Genomic DNA, 22,149 nt, shown 5'->3' with positions numbered 1-22,149 from the left:
ACACAGGCATTTAGAAAAGTCTGTTAGATGGTGATCAGTGTTATGAAGACCACAAGCAACTTCTGAGAAGAGAGGGTGAATGCGATGGAATTTGTAGATAATACTGTCAGGGAAAGTCTTTTTGTCTTAAGGAAAAAATTCTTTAATTTTTTTAAAACTTCATTAATTTTTGATTGAAGGAACAGAGAAAAGTTAAATGGGAAGGGGAGGTAAAGTGGGAGAGAGAGAGAGAGAGAAACAGATACCTACAGCACTGCTTCACAACTCATGAAGCATCCTCCTTGCAGGTGGCTTGAACATGGGTCCTCGTGTGTGGCAGTGCATGCACTTGACCAGGTGTGCCACCACCCAGCCCCCTTGAGGGAGTAATTCTAAAGGGGAATTTTACAGCATGGGAAAAATATGGAGAAAGGGATCTGAGTACAGAGCTTGAGGCAGGGAAGAACGAGTCTCTGGGTAGGCAGATGGATATGTGGGTTCCAGACACTCAGGATGGCTGGCTCAGAAATACCAGGCTTCAGTAGAGCATTCATGCTATCATGTGTGAAGTCTGGGGTTCAAGCTCCCCAACTCTTGCCTGCAAGGGCTAACTTGCCTTAGGAGAGGTGGAACAACAGTGCGGGTATTTCTCTTCTCTGTCATGGGTCCTCGTGTGTGGCAGTGCATGCACTTGACCAGGTGTGCCACCACCCACCCCCCTTGAGGGAGTAATTCTAAAGGGGAATTTTACAGCATGGGAAAAATATGGAGAAAGGGATCTGAGTACAGAGCTTGAGGCAGGGAAGAACGAGTCTCTGGGTAGGCAGATGGATATGTGGGTTCCAGACACTCAGGATGGCTGGCTCAGAAATACCAGGCTTCAGTAGAGCATTCATGCTATCATGTGTGAAGTCTGGGGTTCAAGCTCCCCAACTCTTGCCTGCAAGGGCTAACTTGCCTTAGGAGAGGTGGAACAACAGTGCGGGTATTTCTCTTCTCTGTCATCCCTCTCTCTGTCTGCCATGTCTATCAGAAAAGAAAGTAAAAAAGAAGAAAGAAAGAGAAAGGAAGGAAGAAAGGGAGGGAGGAAGGAAGAGTGAAGGAAGAGAGGAAGAAAGGAAACTACAGAGCTTCCAGGAACAGTGGAGCCATGTAGGCCTGGAGCCCCCATGAGAAACCTGATAGCAAAAGATAAAACAAAATGGCAGACTTGATCATCATTAGGTCCATCTGAGAAATGCATTCGATTCATTTGTAGGAGATGTAAAGATGTCCCTTTGAATGGTGCTTGCCGCCAACCCCCCTTTTTAATCTTTGGAAACTCCATTAAACCCACATTTACTGAACATCGATTGTATGCTAAGTATCTAGAATGTGCAGTCCTTCATTTATCCCAAAACTATAACTGAATACTCTGCTGAGTGAAGGCTCTTTTAAAGACCCTCATGTAGGATCCCCTTTTAAAGTGATATGCTCAGAAGGCCTTCCCTGGTCACATTATCTAAAAATAACCACTTTCTTGTCTCAGAGGGGACTGATGTAGATCAGTCTTTGTAAGGAGACTTAGAGGAGAGTCCCAGAAAAGAAAGCCAGCAGCACTGTGCTTTCCCAGAGATCCCAAGGGGAGAACACAAGGCAATGTCTCTCCAGGATTAAGAGCAGGAGAGAGAACCAATGAAGGTATTCTATTTGATGCTGGAAGGTCATCAGCCTGAGCAGTGTGATTAGACATGGCTGAGGGATGACAGGTAAGAAGACAGGAAGTGAGGGACTGGAGACCAGGAGTGGTACCCAGTCTTGTAAGAAGCTAAATAAAGTGGCAACACCTCACTGCAGCCTTGCCTCTGCATGCTCCAGCCTGGCCTGCCAGCCTTCCTCCTGAATCATATCCCCTTACTCATTGTTGCTCATTTTATTGTTTGCTTCATCGCCCAAATAGACAGTGACAGTTTCCTTTCCACCTCTCTCTGGAAGCTCAGGTTTTCTCCATAGACTTGTGTAGAAACTCTACTTTATCGTGTTTACTGCTGGAGTTTTTTTGTTTTGTTTTGTTTTGAAATGCTGGCTCAGCCTTCTCTATCCACCAACCCTTTGTCTCCTCTGGAGCTCAGGTAAATGGGAACTCCCAGACTTTTCCCCACAGCCCTAGGGGGGCTGAACCCTGACTGTACCTCCTCTCATCCTCTCCAAGCCTGACCTGTGGCCTCTGCCCCTCCCCAGTCTCTGCGCCCATTTCCTCCCACTCCTTGCTTTGCCCAGGCCTGTTTCACAACTGCTTCCTTTCATCCTTCTCCTTTCTTCCTGTTCTAGACTGTTTTCTGTAGGCTAAGACCAACCTGCCCACCACTGCCCTTCAATTTTCATCCTTGAGTTTGCTCTGACATGGGTCATAGACCATGGTTCCCTCACTTCTCCTCCTCCCTCTAACCTAGTAAGGGACACTTCCAGAGAGGAGGAGAAAGCTGAAATCTCAGAACAGGAGCTGCTGTCATAATTCTAAAGGGTTTCGGGGAGAGACTGCCTTCCCACACCAGAACAGCACATTCTCACAGGCTGTGTGCATTGTGTACCCCATTGAAGTTTATCAGATACAGAGGACAGGAACATATTCGGTAAATGCCATTTTTAGCCTCTAGTGTGAAGCTTACAATAGAAAATTACAGATTTAGCTTGCCCCTTAAATATGCAGGTCTTCTGTGAGGAAAGATGGAAAGAAAGAGGACAGGAGAGAGAAGGAAAGGAATGAGAGATTACTGAATATCAAACGTAGATTTCAAACTCAAACTTTTTTCGGAAAAAAAAAAACAACTATTTTGGGAGCCAGATGGTGGCGCACCTGGTTGCACGTATTACATTGCATAAGGACCTGGGTTCGAGTCCCCTGGTCCCCACCTGCAGAGGGAAAGCTTCTTGAGTGGTGAAGCCGGGCTGCGAGTGTCTCTCTGTCTCTCTCCCTATCTATCACCCCCTTCCCTCTTGATTTCTGGCTGTCTCTATCCAATAAATAAAGATAATAAAAAAATTTAAAAAATAAAAAAAAATGGGGAGTCGGGCAGTAGCACATTGGGTTAAGCCACGTGGCGCAAAGCCCAAGGACCCGTGTAAGGGTTTCAGTTTGAGTCCCTGGCTCCCCACCTACAGGGGAGTTGCTTCACAAGTGGTGAAGCAAGTCTGCAGGTGTCTATCTTTCTCTCCCCCTCTCTACCTCCCCTCCTCTCTCCATTTCTCTCTGTCCTATCCAATCACAATAACAATAACTACAACAATAAAACAACAAGGGCAACAAAAGAGAATAAATTTTTTTAAAAAATGATTTTTATTTGTGATTTAATTCACAGATATATCTTGTTCACAAGATTATAATATTATAGGGGTATAGTTCCACACTTCTTCTACCACAAAGGTTTTACTCCCTCTTCCACCCCCAGAACCACCGCACTTTTAAAATAGTCTAAGAGATAGACTGGCTAATCTTTCTCTTTTCCTTTTGTGCAAGGTATGTGTTTCAGTTGTGTATAATCTACACATAAAAGTGAGCCCTTGGAATGTGGTGCATCAGAAAGTCCAAGGAGTGATGGAAAGCGCAAGGACCGGTTAGGATCCCGGTTTGAGCCCCCGGCTCCCCACCTGCAGGGGAGTCACTTCACAGGCGGGGAAGCAGGTCTGCAGGTGTCTCTCTGTCTCTCTTCCTCTCTATCTCCCCTTCCATCTCACTTTCTCTCTGTCTCTATCAAATAAAAAATAAAATAAAGAAAGTCCAAGGAAAGCACAGACTCTTCATTGCTGTCGTTGGTCAACATTGGGAGGGGTATGTGTGTACCAATACATGTACAGTGAGGGCTACAATAGTCTCTGCCTCTCTGGCATTGTTTGTCTCTCTTTCACACATACCAGAAGGTTAAATAATGTCTTTAAAATGGGAAACATAAGCCATAAGATGAAGACCATTTGCCTCCTGGGTTAAAAACAAAATGATACTGGGTTAGAGAAATAATTTTGGTGTCTATTTGAAGATGACTTAAAGAAGAAAGTTTGGCATGGAGCACCTTCTGAATAATTGGGAAGATACCTCTTCAAGTTGCTTAAACTGGAAGGAGGCCAGTTTCTCATGGAGATTAAGGCTAAAGCCCTCCCCCCCCATCTGCTATACACACCCATCTCTTGAGTAAGTGAACATGCAAAAAAAAAAAAAACTATTTTAATATGAGCTGTTTTTACTACAGGAAACCTTGTCATTTGAGAGTGTCATTGCAGTAACTGAGTAATCCCTTTGAAAGTTTAGTGGTAGAGCCAAGATGTCAAAATGTTCCTCAGGCTACCTGAATGAAAGTAGCACAGGATGTGCACAAAACCATGTATTAAAACTCAAAGTCAGTCTCTGTCAGCAGACATCTTGGCTATATAGTAGCAAAGTTGGGTTTTTTTGTGCTCAGTGGCACACTTTGTAACTAAACTTTTAGCCTTGGCACTTATTTTTAAAAATACTATCTTGGTGATGGAGAGCCTTCCATTTTAAACTTGGCTATAAATTCAGAATATGTTAGCCTTAAACTTTATTAATAGAATGAAAGGACCGGTGGGGGTTTAGCTACACTAGTGACTATCGGACATGCTTACTAGAGAAGGTCATTATCCCACTATCAAAATGAAACACCATGCTGTTTTGTTTCAAAGCATAGCGGCCCAAGTGGAGATTTTAGGCTTTAATCAGTACTTGAAAATAAAATAGATTGGTAAAATGTATTGATAGCCATTAACATTGGTCTCTTTTCTTAACCTCCCATTGCTTGCTTTATTATAGAGCCCTAGGAATTTGTACATTTGTTGACACTAACATGTATCAGTGACTTTCAATTTGTTAGTTTAGGGTCTCTTAGGAAACTACAGTTGCAAGCAAAAGGACAGGCAAAATTCTAGACTTTGTCATGTGATAGGCCAGTCACTACTTGTATTTTTTTTTTCTTTTTCTCCAGGGTTATCACTGGAGCTCAGTGCCTACACTATAAATCCACTGCTCCTGGAAGCCATTTTTCATTTTTATTATATAGGACAGAGATAAATTGTGAGGGGAGGGGAAGATAGAGATAGACAGACAGACAGAAAGACATTTGCAGACCTGCTTCACTGCTTGTGAAGAGATGCCCCCTCCACAGATGGGGAGCTGGGGGGCTCAAACCAGTATCCTTGTACTGTGTACGCTTAACCAGGTGCACTACCACCAGACCCCCTTCTTTCTTTATTATTATATTTTATTGCCAGCAAGGTTATTAATATGGCTCTCAATTCCTGCACTAGGAATCTGCCACTCCTGATGACTTTTTTTTTCAATAAAGAAATTGAAGAGAGAGTGGGAGAGAGAGAGAGAGAGCAAGCAAAAGAGAAAGGGGGAGAGAGAGAGACAAAGAGAGAGGGAGAGAGAGAGACAGAGAGAGAGAGAGAGAGAGATACAGCACTGCTTCACTGCTTGTGAAACCTCTCCCCCACTGATGGGTATCCTGGACTTTACCCAGGACCTTGCACTTGATGAAATGTGAGCTCTACTGGAAGCACCACTTTCCAGACCCTACTATCCATTTGTAGTCTAAAATTCTCAAATAATTGTTTGTGTCTTCAAAGAAAAAATAAATAAAACAGTCCTATTTCCCTGGAAACTTTTTAGGTTGATATAGCAGGTCAAACTGCAGGTTTTTGTTTTGTTTTATTTTGTTTTGTTTTTGGAGATAATGTGTTTGCTTCTGAATTACCTGGTGGACAGATGAGAAACTAGTGAAACTTGGATTTTTCTGGGGTCATAGAGGCAGAAAGAGAAGAAAACCAATGATTTATTTTGCCATATGAATATTTCCTGAAACTATCTTTGCTAATATTTGTTCTATGTAATTTAAACAGTGAGTGCCTGCTGATGTCTCAGGCTTCTAACTTTGAGCTTTCTGCATTTCTTTCATAAAAATCACTATTGGAACATTATAAGATGGAGCCTGGGTAGTGCACTAGATCATGAGCAAGGACCCAGGCTCAAGCCTGGTGAAGCAGTGCTATTTGTGTCTTTCTCTCTCACTCTCTGTCTCTCCCTTCCATCTCAGTTTCTCTGGAATAAATAGTGTTTTTTTTAAATTTTTTAATATTTATTTTATTTATTTATTCCCTTTTGTTGCCCTTGTTGTTTTATTGTTGTAGTTATTATTGTTGTTGTCGTCGTTGTTGGATAGGACAGAGAGAAATGGAGAGAGGAGGGGAAGACAGAGAGGGGGAGAGAAAGATAGACACCTGCAGACCTGCTTCACCGCCTGTGAAGCGACTCCCCTGCAGGTGGGGAGCCGGGGATCGACCCGGGATCCTTATGCAGGTCCTTGTGCTTTGCGCCACCTGCGCTTAACCCGCTGTGCTACAGCCCGACTCCCCAAATAATGTGTTTTTAAAAAGAACATTATTTTGATAGTTTGAATTCTTAGCCCAAAAATCTGAAGGAAAATTACTGAACCTTCAACTCAAGTAAGAATCACTTATGTATTGGACTGGGTGGTGGTACTCCTGGTAGAACATACATTACAATGTACAAAGTCCCAGCTTGAAGCATTCTATTTCTACCTGCAGAGGGGAAATTCCACGAGTGTAAAGTAATGCTGCAGGTGTCTATCTCTCCCTTCCCTCTCAGTTTCTCTGTCTCTAACCAAAAACAAATATTTTTTAAATGCTTTTTCTTAAAGAATCACCCATGTCTTTTAACATTTCTATATTTTAAATTACTATATGGGTAGTATCTTTAAATTATAAACTATACTCATTAAGTAGCTGTCTTTACAGATGTATGTATGTATGTATGTAGTGGTAGAGGAAAAAGAGTAATCTTGTCATGGGAAAAACTGCCAGCCAATTAAAGCATGCTAGGAAACACAGTAAATGCAGCATTTGTTACTCTAAAACAATAGCCATTAAGTGACTATTATGTAATGTTATTTCTTAAGTCTGATTTGGAATGACTTGTTGATTTTGGAACTTGAGATACAATTCCTGTAAAAATACTACTTCTCTAGGTTAAACTGAAGACTTTTGATAGAAAAGACTTCCAAATAGATTTGCTTATACCAGACACTCAACATTGGAAATATCTTTGCTGGGTGGATTTTTTTTTCCCTTGTGAGAACTAAATTTATATAATGTTGCATTCTTCATTTGAGCACTCACCCAGATAAATATAAACCATTTGCTATTCTAAATGATAGTTCATCGTAAATGCTCAGCCACTCTAGAGGGCAGGCAGGTTGCATAAAGGTTGATAGTTAAACTCTCCTGCTTTGGTAACTTGAATGGATGGTTTTAAATTTGCATATTCTGTAAGTCATATGTCTCTAAGCAAAGGAAATTTAAAAAGAAGCTGGAATTGGCCATTGTGCCCAGCAAAAGATATGGAGGGGCACTGGGGGATAGTTCAGGTGTAAGGCCATAAATATCTTTAGGGATTGTGTAAAATAAGCTTCTACAATTTTGAATGAATTTTCCTTTGTTTTAGGATTTGATGATTGAAGGTGTGTGTGTGTGTGTGTGTGTGTGTATGTATTTTTTCCCTTTTATTCCCAGAACAGCAACCATACTAGCCTCTGCCTTCTATTAGGATTGGGCTTTATCTGGGAGCCTTTAGTGTACTAAGAATAAAGATACCTCATAATTTAAAAATAAAATAAAGGTCTATCTGCATAGTCACTTTACTGTGTAACTAGTCTGGGGTTAGATATTTGGACCACAGAGTGAGTAAAGGCTGAAAGTTGACTTATTATTATTATTATTTTTTTGTACTACCTATAAACTTTTTACATAGCATTTTTCTTTGAGAAATCTTTTCTTCTGTTAAGGCTAGGTGATTTAGCCTTTGAAATCTATACATTTTTTGAGGTGGTTTTCATAAACTCTATAAATGTGGGACTACAGGTTTAAGATCAGAGCTATGATGTCTTGCCACTTTTGCTCGCATCTTACCTTTGTACCAAAATATACCTTCTTGGGAGATAGACTTTAGGTTATCTGGAAGTTGTGATTGATTCCTTATCTTTTGATGGCTTCTTGAAGGAAACTCTTTAAACAAGAACACTGATGGTTTATTACACCTTTTGAGAATTAGCTTTAAAGCCTCGGGTAGTTTGGAGTTAATAAAAGGCACATAATTGTACTGGTTAGAATATGATTATGATGTAATTTTTGATGTCATTCCTAGGAAAGACAAACACTGTGGAATGGGTCCCACATTTAAGACCCATGAAGATAAATTTTCCAACTCTTGGCATTGATGAACATACTCAGTAGTGTATTCAAGCCAGAGTAAATATATATGCCCTTTACACTTTCTTTCAGTTAGCAGAAGCCACCCCTAAACAGTCATTTTGGCATTAAGGAAGCTCGTCATTACCTATTGTTCCACAAAGATTATAGTTCTCATTTTAAGCCAGTTTTCTGGTTCCCATGTAAGTGAATGCCCAGCCTGTAGTGGAGGAAGCAGTCTACTTTTCAAGCGTTAAATTCTTTTTGTTGTGTTCTGCAGGCAGTGGCTTGTAACTGTTTCTCCAGCCACTTAACCGGTTTGATTTCAAATCTATTTAATAAGAAACTAACATGTTTGGAGGGAGTTCATGGCCCAACATCCATGGATTCTTTTGGGAAGTTCCAGGTGTGTATATATCTTAAACTCTATGTTAAGGCCTATTAGACTGAGGTGATTTGGGTTTTGTTGTTTCTTTCTTGTTTTTGCCTTGTTCTTTCTTGTTTTTGCCTTCTGGTCATATACAGAATTTCTTAGACTTTTGATTAGATTGGGAGGGGCTGATACCCAGTCCTATAATCTGGTTGGGTTAGAAAGCGTGTAGATAGTTGGTTATATAATGCTTAGTATGTATTCTAAGGACTTCTGCCACTATCAGCAGAGGATGAGGGGTAGGGAAGCTATTGATTAAGGAAATTTGGTATATATTGTTTCCTTTATTTTTTATTTTTTATGATTTATGGATAGATAGATAAATAGATAGATAGAAAGGCACCATAGCATTGAAGCTTTCTTTAGTGCACTGGGGACCATTCTTTTGAGGGGAGGGTCTTGATGACTACTCTCCCAGAGTCTTTATTATTTATTTACTTGCCTCCAGGGTTATTTCTGTGGCTCAGCGCCTGCACTATGAATCCACTCCTCCTGGAGCCTATTTTCACCCCCTATTGTTGCCCTTGTTTTGTTGTTGTGGTTATTATTATTGTTGTTATTGCTGTCATTGTTGTTGGATTGGGCAGAGAGAAATGGAGAGAGGAGGGGAAGACAGAGAAGGGAGAGAAAGACCCTGCAGACATGCTACACCGCTTGTGAAGCAATCCCCCTGCAAGTGGGGAACCAGGGGCACAAACCAGGATCCTAATGCTGATCCTTGCGCTTTGCGCTATGTGCACTTAACCTGCTGCACTACCACCTGACCCTACACCTGGGGGCCATTCTTGAACCTGGGTTGGTCACACGGCAAAGCAGTATGCTATCCAAGTGAGCTATTTTGCCAACCCTGCTGTTTCCTTTAATCAGTTCTGTCATACTTGTGGAAAAATTGAGGCTTAGAGAAATTAACTGTCCCCAGATGTATCTTAATTTTTATAGCACAGAAACCTCTTAGCAGTGAAAAGATATTTTGTGGAGAATGAAACAGTGGTAATTTTTATTTTTGCTATAGAAATGGCCCTTGCTTACTGGTGAAAGCATGAAAAATAGAAGTAGGTTTTACTTAGTTTTAAAATTACCACCTGCTGATACACTTTTCCATTAATGGAAATTGTATATGTAGTTTCCTGTAATTTCTTCATCTTAAAGTATCACAGTTTCTAATGGTACTTGAGGGGGCTTGTGCTTTTAAGATTGAGGTTTTACTTGTCGTGTGGCTCGGAACAGCTGCTATCTTACAGGCCATTTGAGTGAGTAACACCCACTGTACTCATGCTTATTTTCCGAGACTTCACTTTATGTATTAGAAAAATCTCATGCATCTGTGTGAGTGTAGGTATTGTGAGTGCATTTCAGAATCCTTACTAATCTTGTAATAGTTTATTTCATAGGAGTGATGAAAGTTCTTTCATTTTATATGGTAGTAAAGTGTGAATGCTAAGATAAATGTGTTGAGCATTTTCAAAGATTAATTACATAGGGATGTCTTTTCATCTTTTAGAAATATAATAATTTCATTTGAATGTGTCAATATTAGCTATTTTTAAGGAAATGAATTGATGCTATTCCATTTACATTTATTTCTTTGGGAAACTCATTGTATTAAAGAACTAAGAAGTAACTGCCTTTTTGTGCATAAAACAAGTATATAGAAATAATGTATAATCATCTACAGTGTGACGAAGGTACAAATGTTTTTTGTTCAGAATTTTATAAACTAAAAAGACTCTTGAAGAAACCATTTCTTAGCACTCAGTGGCATGCTAGGTGAGCTACTTTTAGAAAAGACTGTCCCTTTCTAAGGGTGTATATAAAGAAGTCTTTCCTTCAGGTACTTAAAAAAAATGTTAAAGATGCTTTCCAGGAGTCAGGCATAGCACAGCAGGTTAAGCGCACATGGCGCAAAGCACAAGGACCTGCGAAAGGATCCCGGTTCCAGTCCCCCCCCAGCTCCCCACCTACAGGGAGTCGCTTCACAGGTGGTGAAGCAGGTCTGCAGGTGTCTATCTTTCTCTCCCCCTCTCTATCTAACCCTCCTCTCTCCATTTCTCTCTGTCCTATGCAACAACAACAAAATCAGTAACAACAACAATAATAACTACAACAACAGTGAAAAACAAGGGCATCAAAAGGGAAAATAAATATAAAAAACTTTTTAAAAAGATGCTTTTCATAGCCACTAATCCAGTTCAAAGACTTCTTCAGATTCCTAGTAATATAGGGTTTCTCTTACTTTAAAAAAAAAAAAAAAAAAAAGTCCAGGCAAGTGAGAATATCTTGTTAAATAGATTTTTTAAGTCTTATTTATTTTAAAATTAATTTATTTTTATGAGAGAGAGAGATAAAGAGGGATGTTGGTACCCAAACATCCAAGCCTATTTGCTGCCAGTTGACTGCTTTGTCAACTTTTGAAAACAAAATTTGACATAAATTGATATGTAGTAAACCATATATACCAGTAGGTGTATAGTTTATACATTTGGTCAAATATGGTACATATAGTTATCACTACAATTAATTTTTAGAATATTCCCATCATCTCCAAAAGTTCTGGGTGTTTTGTAATTGTTTGATAAGCCTAACAGGATTAGAAAATATCTTGTTCTTCTCTGATCACCTCCTTTTAAAAACTAGCTCTACATTCTATTAAGATTTCACTAGTATTTCCTTAATGTTTTTGTTAATAATAATAATAATTTTTTTGCAAGAGCTATTCATGATACCATACTACATTTTTACAAAGTCATTTTGTGAGGAAGATGAGAAGCACATAGTTTGATTAAATGACTGAGGGTGTGTTTGCTAGGAAAACACATCAAAATGAGCTGTTTGGAAGAGATGTGTAGATTAAATTGTGTGACCCATTTTAATATATTATACATATATTACTGGGTTTTTGGAAAAGTCATGAATTTTTTTCTGTTGCTAACAATGTTTCATGATTCTCCCTACAAACTAGTAATATAGCTTTTGGTGCTAAATAGATGCAGTTACAGAAAACACAATAAACTAATTCATAATGAGAAATAGTTAAAGTAATTTGGAGTTACTTATCAGGAAAGGGAATATGGCCATGACTTGGAAGGTCTGTGGATGTTTAGACATAGATTGTGGTTGTTGGGGCATAAATATAGAGATGCAGATAGAATGAAGAAGGTATGATTTTTTTTAAAGTATGTACAAGACATCTTCAGGACAAAATGGATAGAACTGAAGGTGATTATGCTTAGTGAAGTAAGGAAGAAGGTGAATAAAAACTACTGGATGGTTTACCTCATATGTGAAATGAAGAAAAAACACGTGAACTTGCAAAGAAAAAAAAGGAGACAACTTGTCTCTAAGACTTTGAGAGAATCATAGTGGTTATTGTTGAGCGATGTGGGGATAGAGAGCTCTGTCTGGTACTGGTGTCCTATGCAGCTGTACTCCTGATACCTAACAATCTTATAAATCACTATAAAATCTTTATCAAAATAAATTAAGTAAAGGTATGGTCGGAACAATGTATACCTCTTTTAAGAGATACATTTTAAAAAGTAAATTATTTGTTATTTTTTTTCCATTTTCTTGGATTACAGATAATAGTTTGGCCCATCCTTTAATGGCTTATAATGCATTTGTTGACACACATGCACCATTTCTCATCTCCCTGTGATAACTGTCTGCAAAACACTTGCACCTCCCATCAAAGGTTCTTTTCCTCCATCACACAGACACTCCCTCCTCTTCTTTCTCCTCCTCCCTAAAGTCCTTTGCTTCTGTGCAGTCCGCCACTCCCAGTCCAAGTTTCACTTTGTGTTTTCCTTTTCTGTCCCACCAATAACAGAGGTCATCGAGTATTATCTTCCTCTTAGATTATCTAGTGAGATAATAACATGATTCCTTCAAGTTTCATCTGAGAAGAAGCAAAGGATATGACTTCATCACTTTTAAAAGCTGAATAGTATTCTACTTTGTATACATTTATCACATTGCTTTACTATTACTGTATTGAAATTTCAGTGTGTTGTAGATAACTTTCAAAATAAAATCTAAACTGAAGACATACATGAAGGCTGACAATTTAGAAAATATAGACAGCTGTATATAGAAAAATCACTGGACATCCTAGTACTTTCACAAAATCCAAGTGAAAATGCGAGTTTATCCTTCCAAGTCTTAATCTGGGTGCAGATGTACACTGAGGAGTATGCCGGTCTCTCGAATCTAGGTTTTATTATCCTAGATAATAAAAAGATAATACCCTAGATAATAAAAAAGAGGCTGCTCTTTTCCCCTTACTGAAATTATTTTAAATATCCAGTTTGAAAATGGTATGACTTCTGGACATTTGAAAAATATATATTATGTTCAAAAAAGTATACAGGTATAATATAGGAAGTGGCATGGCAGCGTTGTTCATAGCTGTCTACTAAGGCAAGCCTAGCATGGGTGTGTCTGCAGCCAGCTCCTTGTTATACGGAGTCAGCGTGAGGCCATTGATACCGATGAGGTCACCTTGGATGGCCTCATATTTGAGGTTCTGTTTTTCTCCACCTGTATTCAAATCTTTCTTGAAATGTTCCCTTTAAAAATACTAGTGCTAACTCAGAAAGTTTCCAATTACCATCTCCCTACAGGCTTAAATGTTAAACCTCAAGATCTAAACTTTATCCCTTATGTATGTGAACAGGCTTGCCAGATGGCAGGCCAATTAATATATTTTTGCAAGGTGTAGAAATGTTTTTCTCCATAGGGGGACAGTGAATCCATCTGCTCCACATCTTCCTTTCCCCTTTGTCCTTTGGGGAAAATCATCATTCAGTTTCAGAAATAAACTATGTAACTTTCTAAGTGATAGTTCCTGCTTTTTAAGGGAGATAGTTTTTTTAATAACCGAAATATTTTTATATTCTAAGTATGTATAGTACTCTTTTTCCATGAATTGAAAAATATATATCAGGGTATTTTATCAAAAGTTGAACATTCAAAATCATATGTTAGAAAGTGACTTCAAGGTAGGCTTGGCTTGAAGGAGACTTTCTTTCTTCCCTTTTTTTTTTTTTTAAATTATAAACATCCACCTCACTGTAAAGTTGTGTTTAGGTACTAAAGTTTCAAGCTGACAAGTTCCTGACAATATAAGAACTTGGATAGACTTGGAACCTGGTCTTCAAGCTGTGCTGTATATAAGCAGTGGGATTTTATTTAGCTGTCAGAAGTGATGAAATTTTCTCCTTTTTCCTATCTTGGATGAACTCAAAGAAATCATGTTAAGTGAGGTAAGCCAGAAGGAGAAGGATGAATACCAGATGATCTCACTTATAGGACATCATTGTTTTGATGTCCTGCATATTTTGTTGTAGGTAAACTGTAATCAGTTAATAGTAAGAAAGATTTGAACTTGCCATTTTTTTCTCTGACTTATTTCCACTGCCCGTCATCTGTATTAAATTTAAAAGGGCTGGGAGTCGGGCGGTAGTGCAACGGGTTAAGTGCATGTGGCACAAAGCACAAGGACTGGTAAGAATCCCTGTTTGAGCCCCCAGCTCCCCACCTGCAGGGGAGTCACTTCACAAGCAGTGAAGCAGGTCTGCAGGTGTCTACCTTTCTCTCCCCCTCTCTGTCTTCCCCTCCTTTCTCCATTTCTCTGTCCTATCCAACAACAACAAAATCCATTACAATAATAACTACAACAATAAAAAATAAGGGCAACAAAAGGGAAAAATTAATAAATATAAAAAATTAAAGGGCTTTTTCTTTTTGTTCTTTTTTTTTTTTTTGGCAGAGTGATACTCTGATTCTTTTTTTTTCCTTTTTTTTCATTCCTTTATTGGGAGATTAATGTTTTATAGTCAACAGTAAATACTACAGTTTGTACATACATAACATTTCTCATTTTTTCCACACAATACAACCCCCACTAGGTCCTCTGCCATCCTGTTCCAGGATCTGAACTGCACCACCCACCCACCCCAGAGTCTTTTACTTTGGTGCAGTACACCAACTCCAGTCGAGGTTCTGCTTAGAGTTTTGTTTCTGACTTCTTTCACTTAACATGATTTCTTCAAGCTCCATCCAAGATGATCTGAAAATGTTGAAATCACCATTTGTACTCTGAAAATGTCCAATAGTCCTAGTTTATCTATCTCTTCATTTAGTTCCCTCATGCCTTTATTGATTTTTCTGCCTAGATGATCTGTCAAGTTGAAAGAGTGGGGTGTGTAAGTCTCCTACTATTCCATTGTTGCTGTTAGTATATTGCTGTAACTCTTTCAGTAGATATTTGATGTATTTAGATGGCCTCTCCTTTGGTGCATAGATGTTGATAATCATTAAGTCCTTTTGGTTGATTGATCCTCCGAGTACTAAGTAATGTCCATCCCATCAAAAGGTTCTTTTCATTTACTACATGTTGTTGTGCGCTGGCCACAGAGAAGAGAGAGAGGGGGTCCAGAGCGAAGAGGAAACACAAATCTTTACTTGCGCTGGCACCTCAGAGTTGGTGCTAGAGAGGCAGGTTGGGCCACGTGGAGGTAGCGAAAATGGCCGCCTCACGCAGTAACCTTTCCTGAGTCTGAACACCAGAGTGAAGAGCTGGCAAGAGAGCGAGGTGCGGAAAACGAAGGGTTTTTATAGGAGTAGCTTTCACGAGAATGGGAAGGGGGAGGAGTAACCATAGCACTCCAGGATAGGATGATAACTCTCGTGAGAATGGGAGGGGGGAGGAGTGACCAAAGCACTCCAGATAGCGCGGGGGATATAGACAATGTCCTGAGGGCATAACATGGCGCAACAGGCACTCCCAGAATGTCCCAACTCTCACGGGAACTAGTAGCCTGAGGGGAAAACATGGCAGATGTGAATGTATCTGCACAATTTCCCAGCAACTACAAAGAGTTCAGACTTTAGAATCAACCTTGACTGGAGTCTTGTTTTTGCAATAAACTAGGCACCTGGTTATATTTGGTTACCTTAGCTCTGATGCTTGACTTCCTCATGCTTAAGTAAGTAAAACAGCCAGTAAACCCTTTTTGTGCCCTATATACAATACATTGTAAAGCATTCATGCTAGTGGTAAACAAACATCAACCTACCATCCAAAACAAATCTGGCCTACCTACCACTTGTTTTTGTACGTAAAGCTTTGTAACAAACAGCACAGTTAGCCAATTCATGTGGGCACTGCCTGTGGCTGCTTATGCTACAATGACAGAATCCAGGAGTTGTAACATAAAATTCTGCTCTGTAAAGCCAAAAAATACTTCCAGAAAGACTGCCAACCCTGAACCGCAAGCGGTGTCTATCAAATATAGGCATTCAAAAGAGATGTTAATTTTACTTTCTTCTCTTTGATTATTTCACACTGCTCCTTTCTCATTAGGTATTTCATAGAAGAAAGATAGTGTGAGCAGGCCTTCTTAGAAGTCCTTCTAAAATCCCTGCTCATTTCTGGAGTATGGCCAAGGCCTTGAGCCACAACACAGGATAGAACATGTTTCAAGAAGGTTTTCCATGGATCCCATACCTTGATTTGTGGCATGTCCTGACTTGAATTGGGTGTTGTGCTTGTCACAGGAACAGAATTTTTCTCTAATCTGAGTGTAAATATAGGCAGGCTGTTCAGATTACAACATGTCCAAATTTAGTGTAAATTATTTCTTACTATTTATTACTGGGTGTGTTCAATTCATACTTTCTCAAACATCTGAACACATCCTCTACAAGTGTGGATTTTTTTTTTTTTTTGCTTTGAAATACCTGTTAAAAATAGACTTCCTCACTACTGTATTTAGCAAGGGATCTTCTGAATTTTTTAAAATTTTAGTTATGATAGAGACAAAGAAATAGAGAGAGGGGGAGGGAGAGGAAGAGAGAGGGTGTTACCATCAGCCTGCTTCACCACTTGTGAAGTTTCCCTCCACATGTGAGAACAGGAACTTGGATCTGGGTCTATGTACATGATAACTTGTGGGCTTTACCAGTTGCATCACTGCCTAGCCCCCTTCTAAATCTTAAAACAAGAATCTTCTTTTTTAAAAAAAAATATTTATTTATTTTATTTTCCCTTTGTTTTTGCCCTTGTTTTATTGTTGTAGTCATTATTGTTGTTGTTATTGATACCTTTGTTGTTGGATAGGACAGAGAGAAATGGAGAGAGGAGGGGGAGACAGGGAGAGAGAAAGATAAAGACACCTGCAGACCTGCTTCACCGCTTGTGAAGTGACTCTCCTGCAGGTGGGGAGCCGGGGGCTTGAACCAAGACCCTTATGCCGGTCCTTGTGCTTTGCGCCACCTGCGCTTAACCCCTGCGCTACCGCCCAACTCCCGAAACAAGAATCTTCTGAAGTAACTCTAGGATATTTGAAAGATGAAATTCCTGAAGGAGTGATTAACTTTTTACTATTATCATTAAGCAAAATCAACTCAGAATTCCTTAGCCGCACTGGTATCTTATAAAAGAACACTAAGACCAGAAGTAAACCTGTGAAGCATGCCCAAGAAGGACTTTGCGGCTAATCACCATACTCCTACTCACGTAGTAGAAACAAACATGGACAACTTCTGAGAGATGCTATGCTTGCTTGTGATAGTTCATCACTTTTTTCAGAATAATACAAGGATTTCCAAAATATTTTAACTTTGCCTATATCATTTTTTTTAAAAAAATCATTTGGTGAAATTATAAGACATTTTTCTAAAATGTTGATTTGAACTCCTCTCTGCCTTTCACTTCTAGGACATTCTGGTATTTCTTTTGTTTCTATACAGACTTATTAGCATTTGTCCCAACATTTTGTAATTCTGTGTATACATATCTGAATTCGCAGCTGATTGTGAGTGTCTTGAGGGAGAAACATAGTTACTGGCACATAATAGACACTTAATAAAGGTTTATTGAATGAAAGCATTTCACAATGAGCATATTCATGCATATAGCTTTATTTTTTCTCTCCCTGCTTTTTGGAACTCTTAAGATAAATTCATAGAATAGAGATTTCTAGGCCAAAGTGAAATGAGCATGTTTATGAATCTTGAAACTCTGTGCCAAGTAGCTTTTATGTCTACTTGAGGTTCCTTCCAAGCTTGTGACTCTCATGTTGCATAGCACATTATTGCTAGATTGGCAGTCTGGTGTTCCATATTTTCTCTGGGAGAAAAAAAATGACAGAAGGGCACTTCATCGCCAAACACAAGTCTAGAATGAACATTGCATATGCTTTAAGATAAAGGGCTTCTAAATGAATAAAAATGCCTCCTGTGGAACTTGAGAAATAGAGGAGAGAAGCTGCAGGGACAAGACATAGGATAAAAGATTTTGTTACGAGGAAAATAACTCCTGGAGTTTTATTCCTGCTCTGAACTTTTACTGTACTGTCATCAATCTTTCAAGAAAGCAGTTGAATATATTTTTCTATTTGTTTCTTCCTCTCAACACATTTAATTTTCAAATACAAAGCATTACTAAATGTAAATTGCTGTTAATGCACACTCCAAGGTCTTCTTTTATCAAGATTTGAAACTGTTTATCTAATGTATTATGTATTTCCATCTTCAATGGATCTGATTTGTATGTGAAATAGGATTGAGTCGCCATACTGTGACCTTGGGCAACAGTAGCTTTTTCTGAATTTGGTATTTTCCCTTTGCTCACATAGTATTTGACAGACTCATAAATTACCAATGATACATAATCTATCTACCTTTTAGTACTAATATGCAATTAATAGACACAAAGAGCCACTTCAATGCTACTGTAAAGTCCAGCATAATCCAAAGTGAATAGAGCAAGGTTACTGTTGAGTAAGAAGTATCCTTGTTAAGAAAAGAAATATCCTTGTTTAGAGAATGAGGATTGTAGTGAATAGAAAATTACAACAGATATTCTTAAATATTTTTGAGTGGTTTCTGTTATTGCATATCAGCTTAAAAAGATGACTTCTGTATAAAATAGATTGCAGATGCATAGTGAAAACATATCTCCTATACATAGACTAGGGTGACTGTACCGGAGGAAAAGAACGTATCTTCCTAATTCAAATAGCTTTGTTTTAACTTTTGAGAGAGGAGTAAGTTTATTTTTGAGTTATTTACAAATTTTTGGAAACTTGAGCCAGCATTGTGAGATAATTACTGGTGAGTTTTGAATATTTAAAATATATTATTAATTTTGTATAATATAGTTTCAAACCAGTGAAAGAGGGAGGGAGAAAGGGAGAGAGAGAGAAAAAAAGAGGGAGGAAGAGAGAGAGAGGGAGAGAGAGAGAAGGGAGAGAGAGAGAAGCCAGAGCAGAATTCTGGTGTATGTATCAGTGGACTCAAACCGAGAATTTCAAATATGTAAGTTTTATGATCTTATCAGTTGAACTCTTGGCTCGCTGTGTGCTTTGAGCACTTGAAAGACCAGTTAGCAGATACATAAACATTCCTCTTGGGTGTCTGGCAGTAGCACAGCGGGTTAAGCGCACGGGGCCTAAAGCATAAGGACAGGCTTAAGGATCCTGGTTTGAGCCCCTGGCTTCCCACCTGTAGGGGAGTCACTTCACAAGCAGTGAAGCAGATCTGTAGGTGTCTATCTTTCTCTCCCCCCTCTGTCTTCCCCTCCTTTCTCCATTTCTTTTTGTCTAAATAAATAAATAAATAAATAAATATTCCTCTTTAATTTAGTCATATAGCATTCTTTTTTTGTCTGATTATTAGTTCATATCCATTCCATTCAAACCTTTACTTTTTTTTTTTTAGGATTTTAAAATAAGTTTACTCATAGTAAATATGCATAGCATAAAATTTTCCATCTTTGTATTTCAAAGTGTTTAATTTCAGTAGTGTTAAGTACACCTACATTGTTGTGTAAGGAGTGTCCAGAATTCTTTTCATCTTGTGAAACTGAAATCCTATACTCATTAAATTGCTGTCCCATACTCCTCACCCTCTTCACTCTGGGGAAACCACCTCCATATTTTCTGTAGGTGCTCTTATCATTGAAATCATGCAGAGTGTGTGTGTGTGTGTGTGTGTGTGTGTGTGTGTGTGTGTGTGTATGTTTCTGACTGACTTGTTTTTCTTAACAAAATGCCCTCAAAGTATCCATGCTGTACCAGGCATGAGAAATTTCTTCATTTTTAAGGATGAATCATATTCTTTTATAAATATATACTGCATTTTGTTAATCCTTTTGTTTACCCATGGACACTTGGGTAGCATCCATGTCTTGAGTGTAATTATTGGTGAAATTATTCACATTATTGTGGTTAATGCTGCTAAGAAATGACTGTTCATGTAGACTTTTGAATTGCTTTAATTTTGAATTCCTTGCTTTAAATTCTTTTGGGGATATACTCAGAATAGGAATTACTGAATCGATTACCGGTCAGTAGAATGATAATTCACTGTTTTCGAGTATTTTGAAAAACTCTTAACAGTATTTTCCCTAGCTTCTGTACTATTTTATACTCACACCAATAATCCACAAGGGTTTCCCACTTCTTCACTAGCATTTACTGCATTAACTGATTTGTTTTGTTTAATAGTGGCCATTTTGAGGTTAAGTGAATTACATCTTTTATTTTTACTCTTTTTAAAAATTATTTATTCCCTTTTTTTGTCCTTGTTGTTTTATTGTTTTTAGTTATTATTGTCATCATTGTTGGATAGGACAGAGAGAAATGGAGAGAGGAGGGGAAGACAGAGAGGGGGAGAGAAAGATAGACACCTGCAGACCTGCTTCACCGATTTGCTATGAAGCGAATCCCCTGCAGGTGGGGAGCTGGGGCTCAAACCGGGATCCTTATGCTGGTCCTTACACTTTGCGCCACCTGCACTTAACCCGCTGCGCTACAGCCCAACTCCTTATTTTTACTCTTATTTTTCTTTTACTTAAACAATAGGGGACATATTTTGAATCTGTTTTCTAGAAAGAATATCTTACCCTTACCCTAAATATTTGTTATACCATGTGACATAGTACAGAATAATCATTTTTAGATGGGAAGTAGGTGAACTGTCTGCTTCGCAAATGTTTAAATTATGTAAGTGCTTTATCAATATCTAAGCCTATAGTTAGATACCTTAAATGCTGAAATTCCAAATTTCTCATATACTGGTGATAATGAATAAGATAAAAAAAGGGGGGGCAATGGGATAATGGATTCAAGAGCTCAATGCCCTCAAATAGTACTTAGAACACAATTACATCCCTTGCTTTTTCTTTTGAAGAGACCTCCTCCTCCTCCTTCTATCTTCTTCTTCGTCTTCCTCTTCTTCTTCTTCTTCTTCTTCTTCTTCTCCTCCTCCTCCTCCTTCTTCTTTCTTTCTTCTTCTTCCTCTCCTTCTCTTTCTCCTCCTCTTCCTCCCCCTCCTCCTGCTCCTTCTTCTTCTTCTCTTCCTCCTCCTTATTACTTTTAAGTTGGATTTAGATAAAGATGTAAAATAGTGAATGGAGTCCTTTTAAAATGTGATCATAGGATCTTGATTTCAGCTTTTCTGCCATTGACCAGTTGTTTGACATTAAAAATATTTTCTGGTAATTTTTAGGGGGGGGTTCTTCATTGCCTATGAAATTACTTTTTTAAAATCAAAGATTTAAAATATCAAATGATAACATGTAGATTTAAAATCATGGATTTATTGTATCTTCAGCAACTATATAATCATATGAAAATATATGTGATTTCTATTTCTGACAAAATCCAAAGGACTTGACACTGTGAACAAGCATGATGGAAATGATACACTTCAGCTTATGGTTGTTGAAAGTACAGATGAAGCAAATCCAAGTGTATAGGCTAAATAAAATATATTCATAGATCTTTAAATGTCCATAGACTCTAGATTTAGAAGATCTGAATTAGAAGCTTTCTTAAATCTCTAGCAGGTCAAACACTGTAATAGTATAAAGAAAAGACTGACCCAGACACTCTCAAAAGTTTATCACAACACTGAGACTAGGTCATGGCATAGTTAATAGGATCTTATGCCAGAAAATTAACCTGTGATTCACCTGACAGGGAAGTAAGCATTCAGAAATGTTCTGGCTTCTCATCAGGTGTGTAAAAATAGTATGTAGCTAGGAAAGCCCTAGAGAACATAAAAACAAGCAACAGAAACTTGAGAGCAATAGAGGCAAGTTGCACCCTCATCATTTGCCTTTGGAGGTACCCAAAGGCCAGGGCTTGAGGAAATGTGGCTGTGTTCCCAGCTGTGTCCTTTACTTAAGTTAGAGGAGGCTTTGTCTTTCAGTATCTTTCCATCATAGCACCGCCATCTATTTGTCACAATGACGTACTTTATCTTAATTAAATGAGGAGATGGAACTAGAAGGTTCACGCTTTTGCACTTATCTGCTTATCAAACTTGAGTTACTTTGCCCAGCTGTTTAGATGTTTGAAATAAAAGTAAAAAGGAAGACTAAAAATGATAAAATATTATTCATATTTTTTTATATTTTGGAATTCCTTTTCTTCCTAGAGTTTGTGCTTGTCTTAATGATCAAAGTCTAAGTTATGTTC

General features: G+C 38.4%; 1 protein-coding gene across 10 annotated transcripts in view; it reads left to right on the top strand.

Moving 5' to 3' along the window:
* The window catches only part of MAST4 (microtubule associated serine/threonine kinase family member 4), a 724,287-nt gene that overhangs the window by 523,136 nt on the left and 179,002 nt on the right, over positions 1 to 22,149 (top strand). The window contains exon 1 of one of the 10 annotated variants that reach the window (XM_060191263.1): positions 8,314 to 8,638. The exons of the other annotated variants lie outside the window; for them this stretch is intronic. Within the exon in view, the coding sequence (XP_060047246.1) occupies positions 8,601 to 8,638 (38 nt within the window). The 5' untranslated portion in view covers positions 8,314 to 8,600. Of the gene's footprint in view, positions 1 to 8,313; positions 8,639 to 22,149 lie in introns of those variants that run through there. 10 annotated transcript variants of the gene reach the window in all.

The sequence above is a fragment of the Erinaceus europaeus genome, chromosome 5 (genome assembly GCF_950295315.1).
Source record: "Erinaceus europaeus chromosome 5, mEriEur2.1, whole genome shotgun sequence".
Classification (NCBI taxonomy): domain Eukaryota; kingdom Metazoa; phylum Chordata; class Mammalia; order Eulipotyphla; family Erinaceidae; genus Erinaceus; species Erinaceus europaeus.
This window is presented reverse-complemented; position numbering and strand designations above follow the sequence as displayed.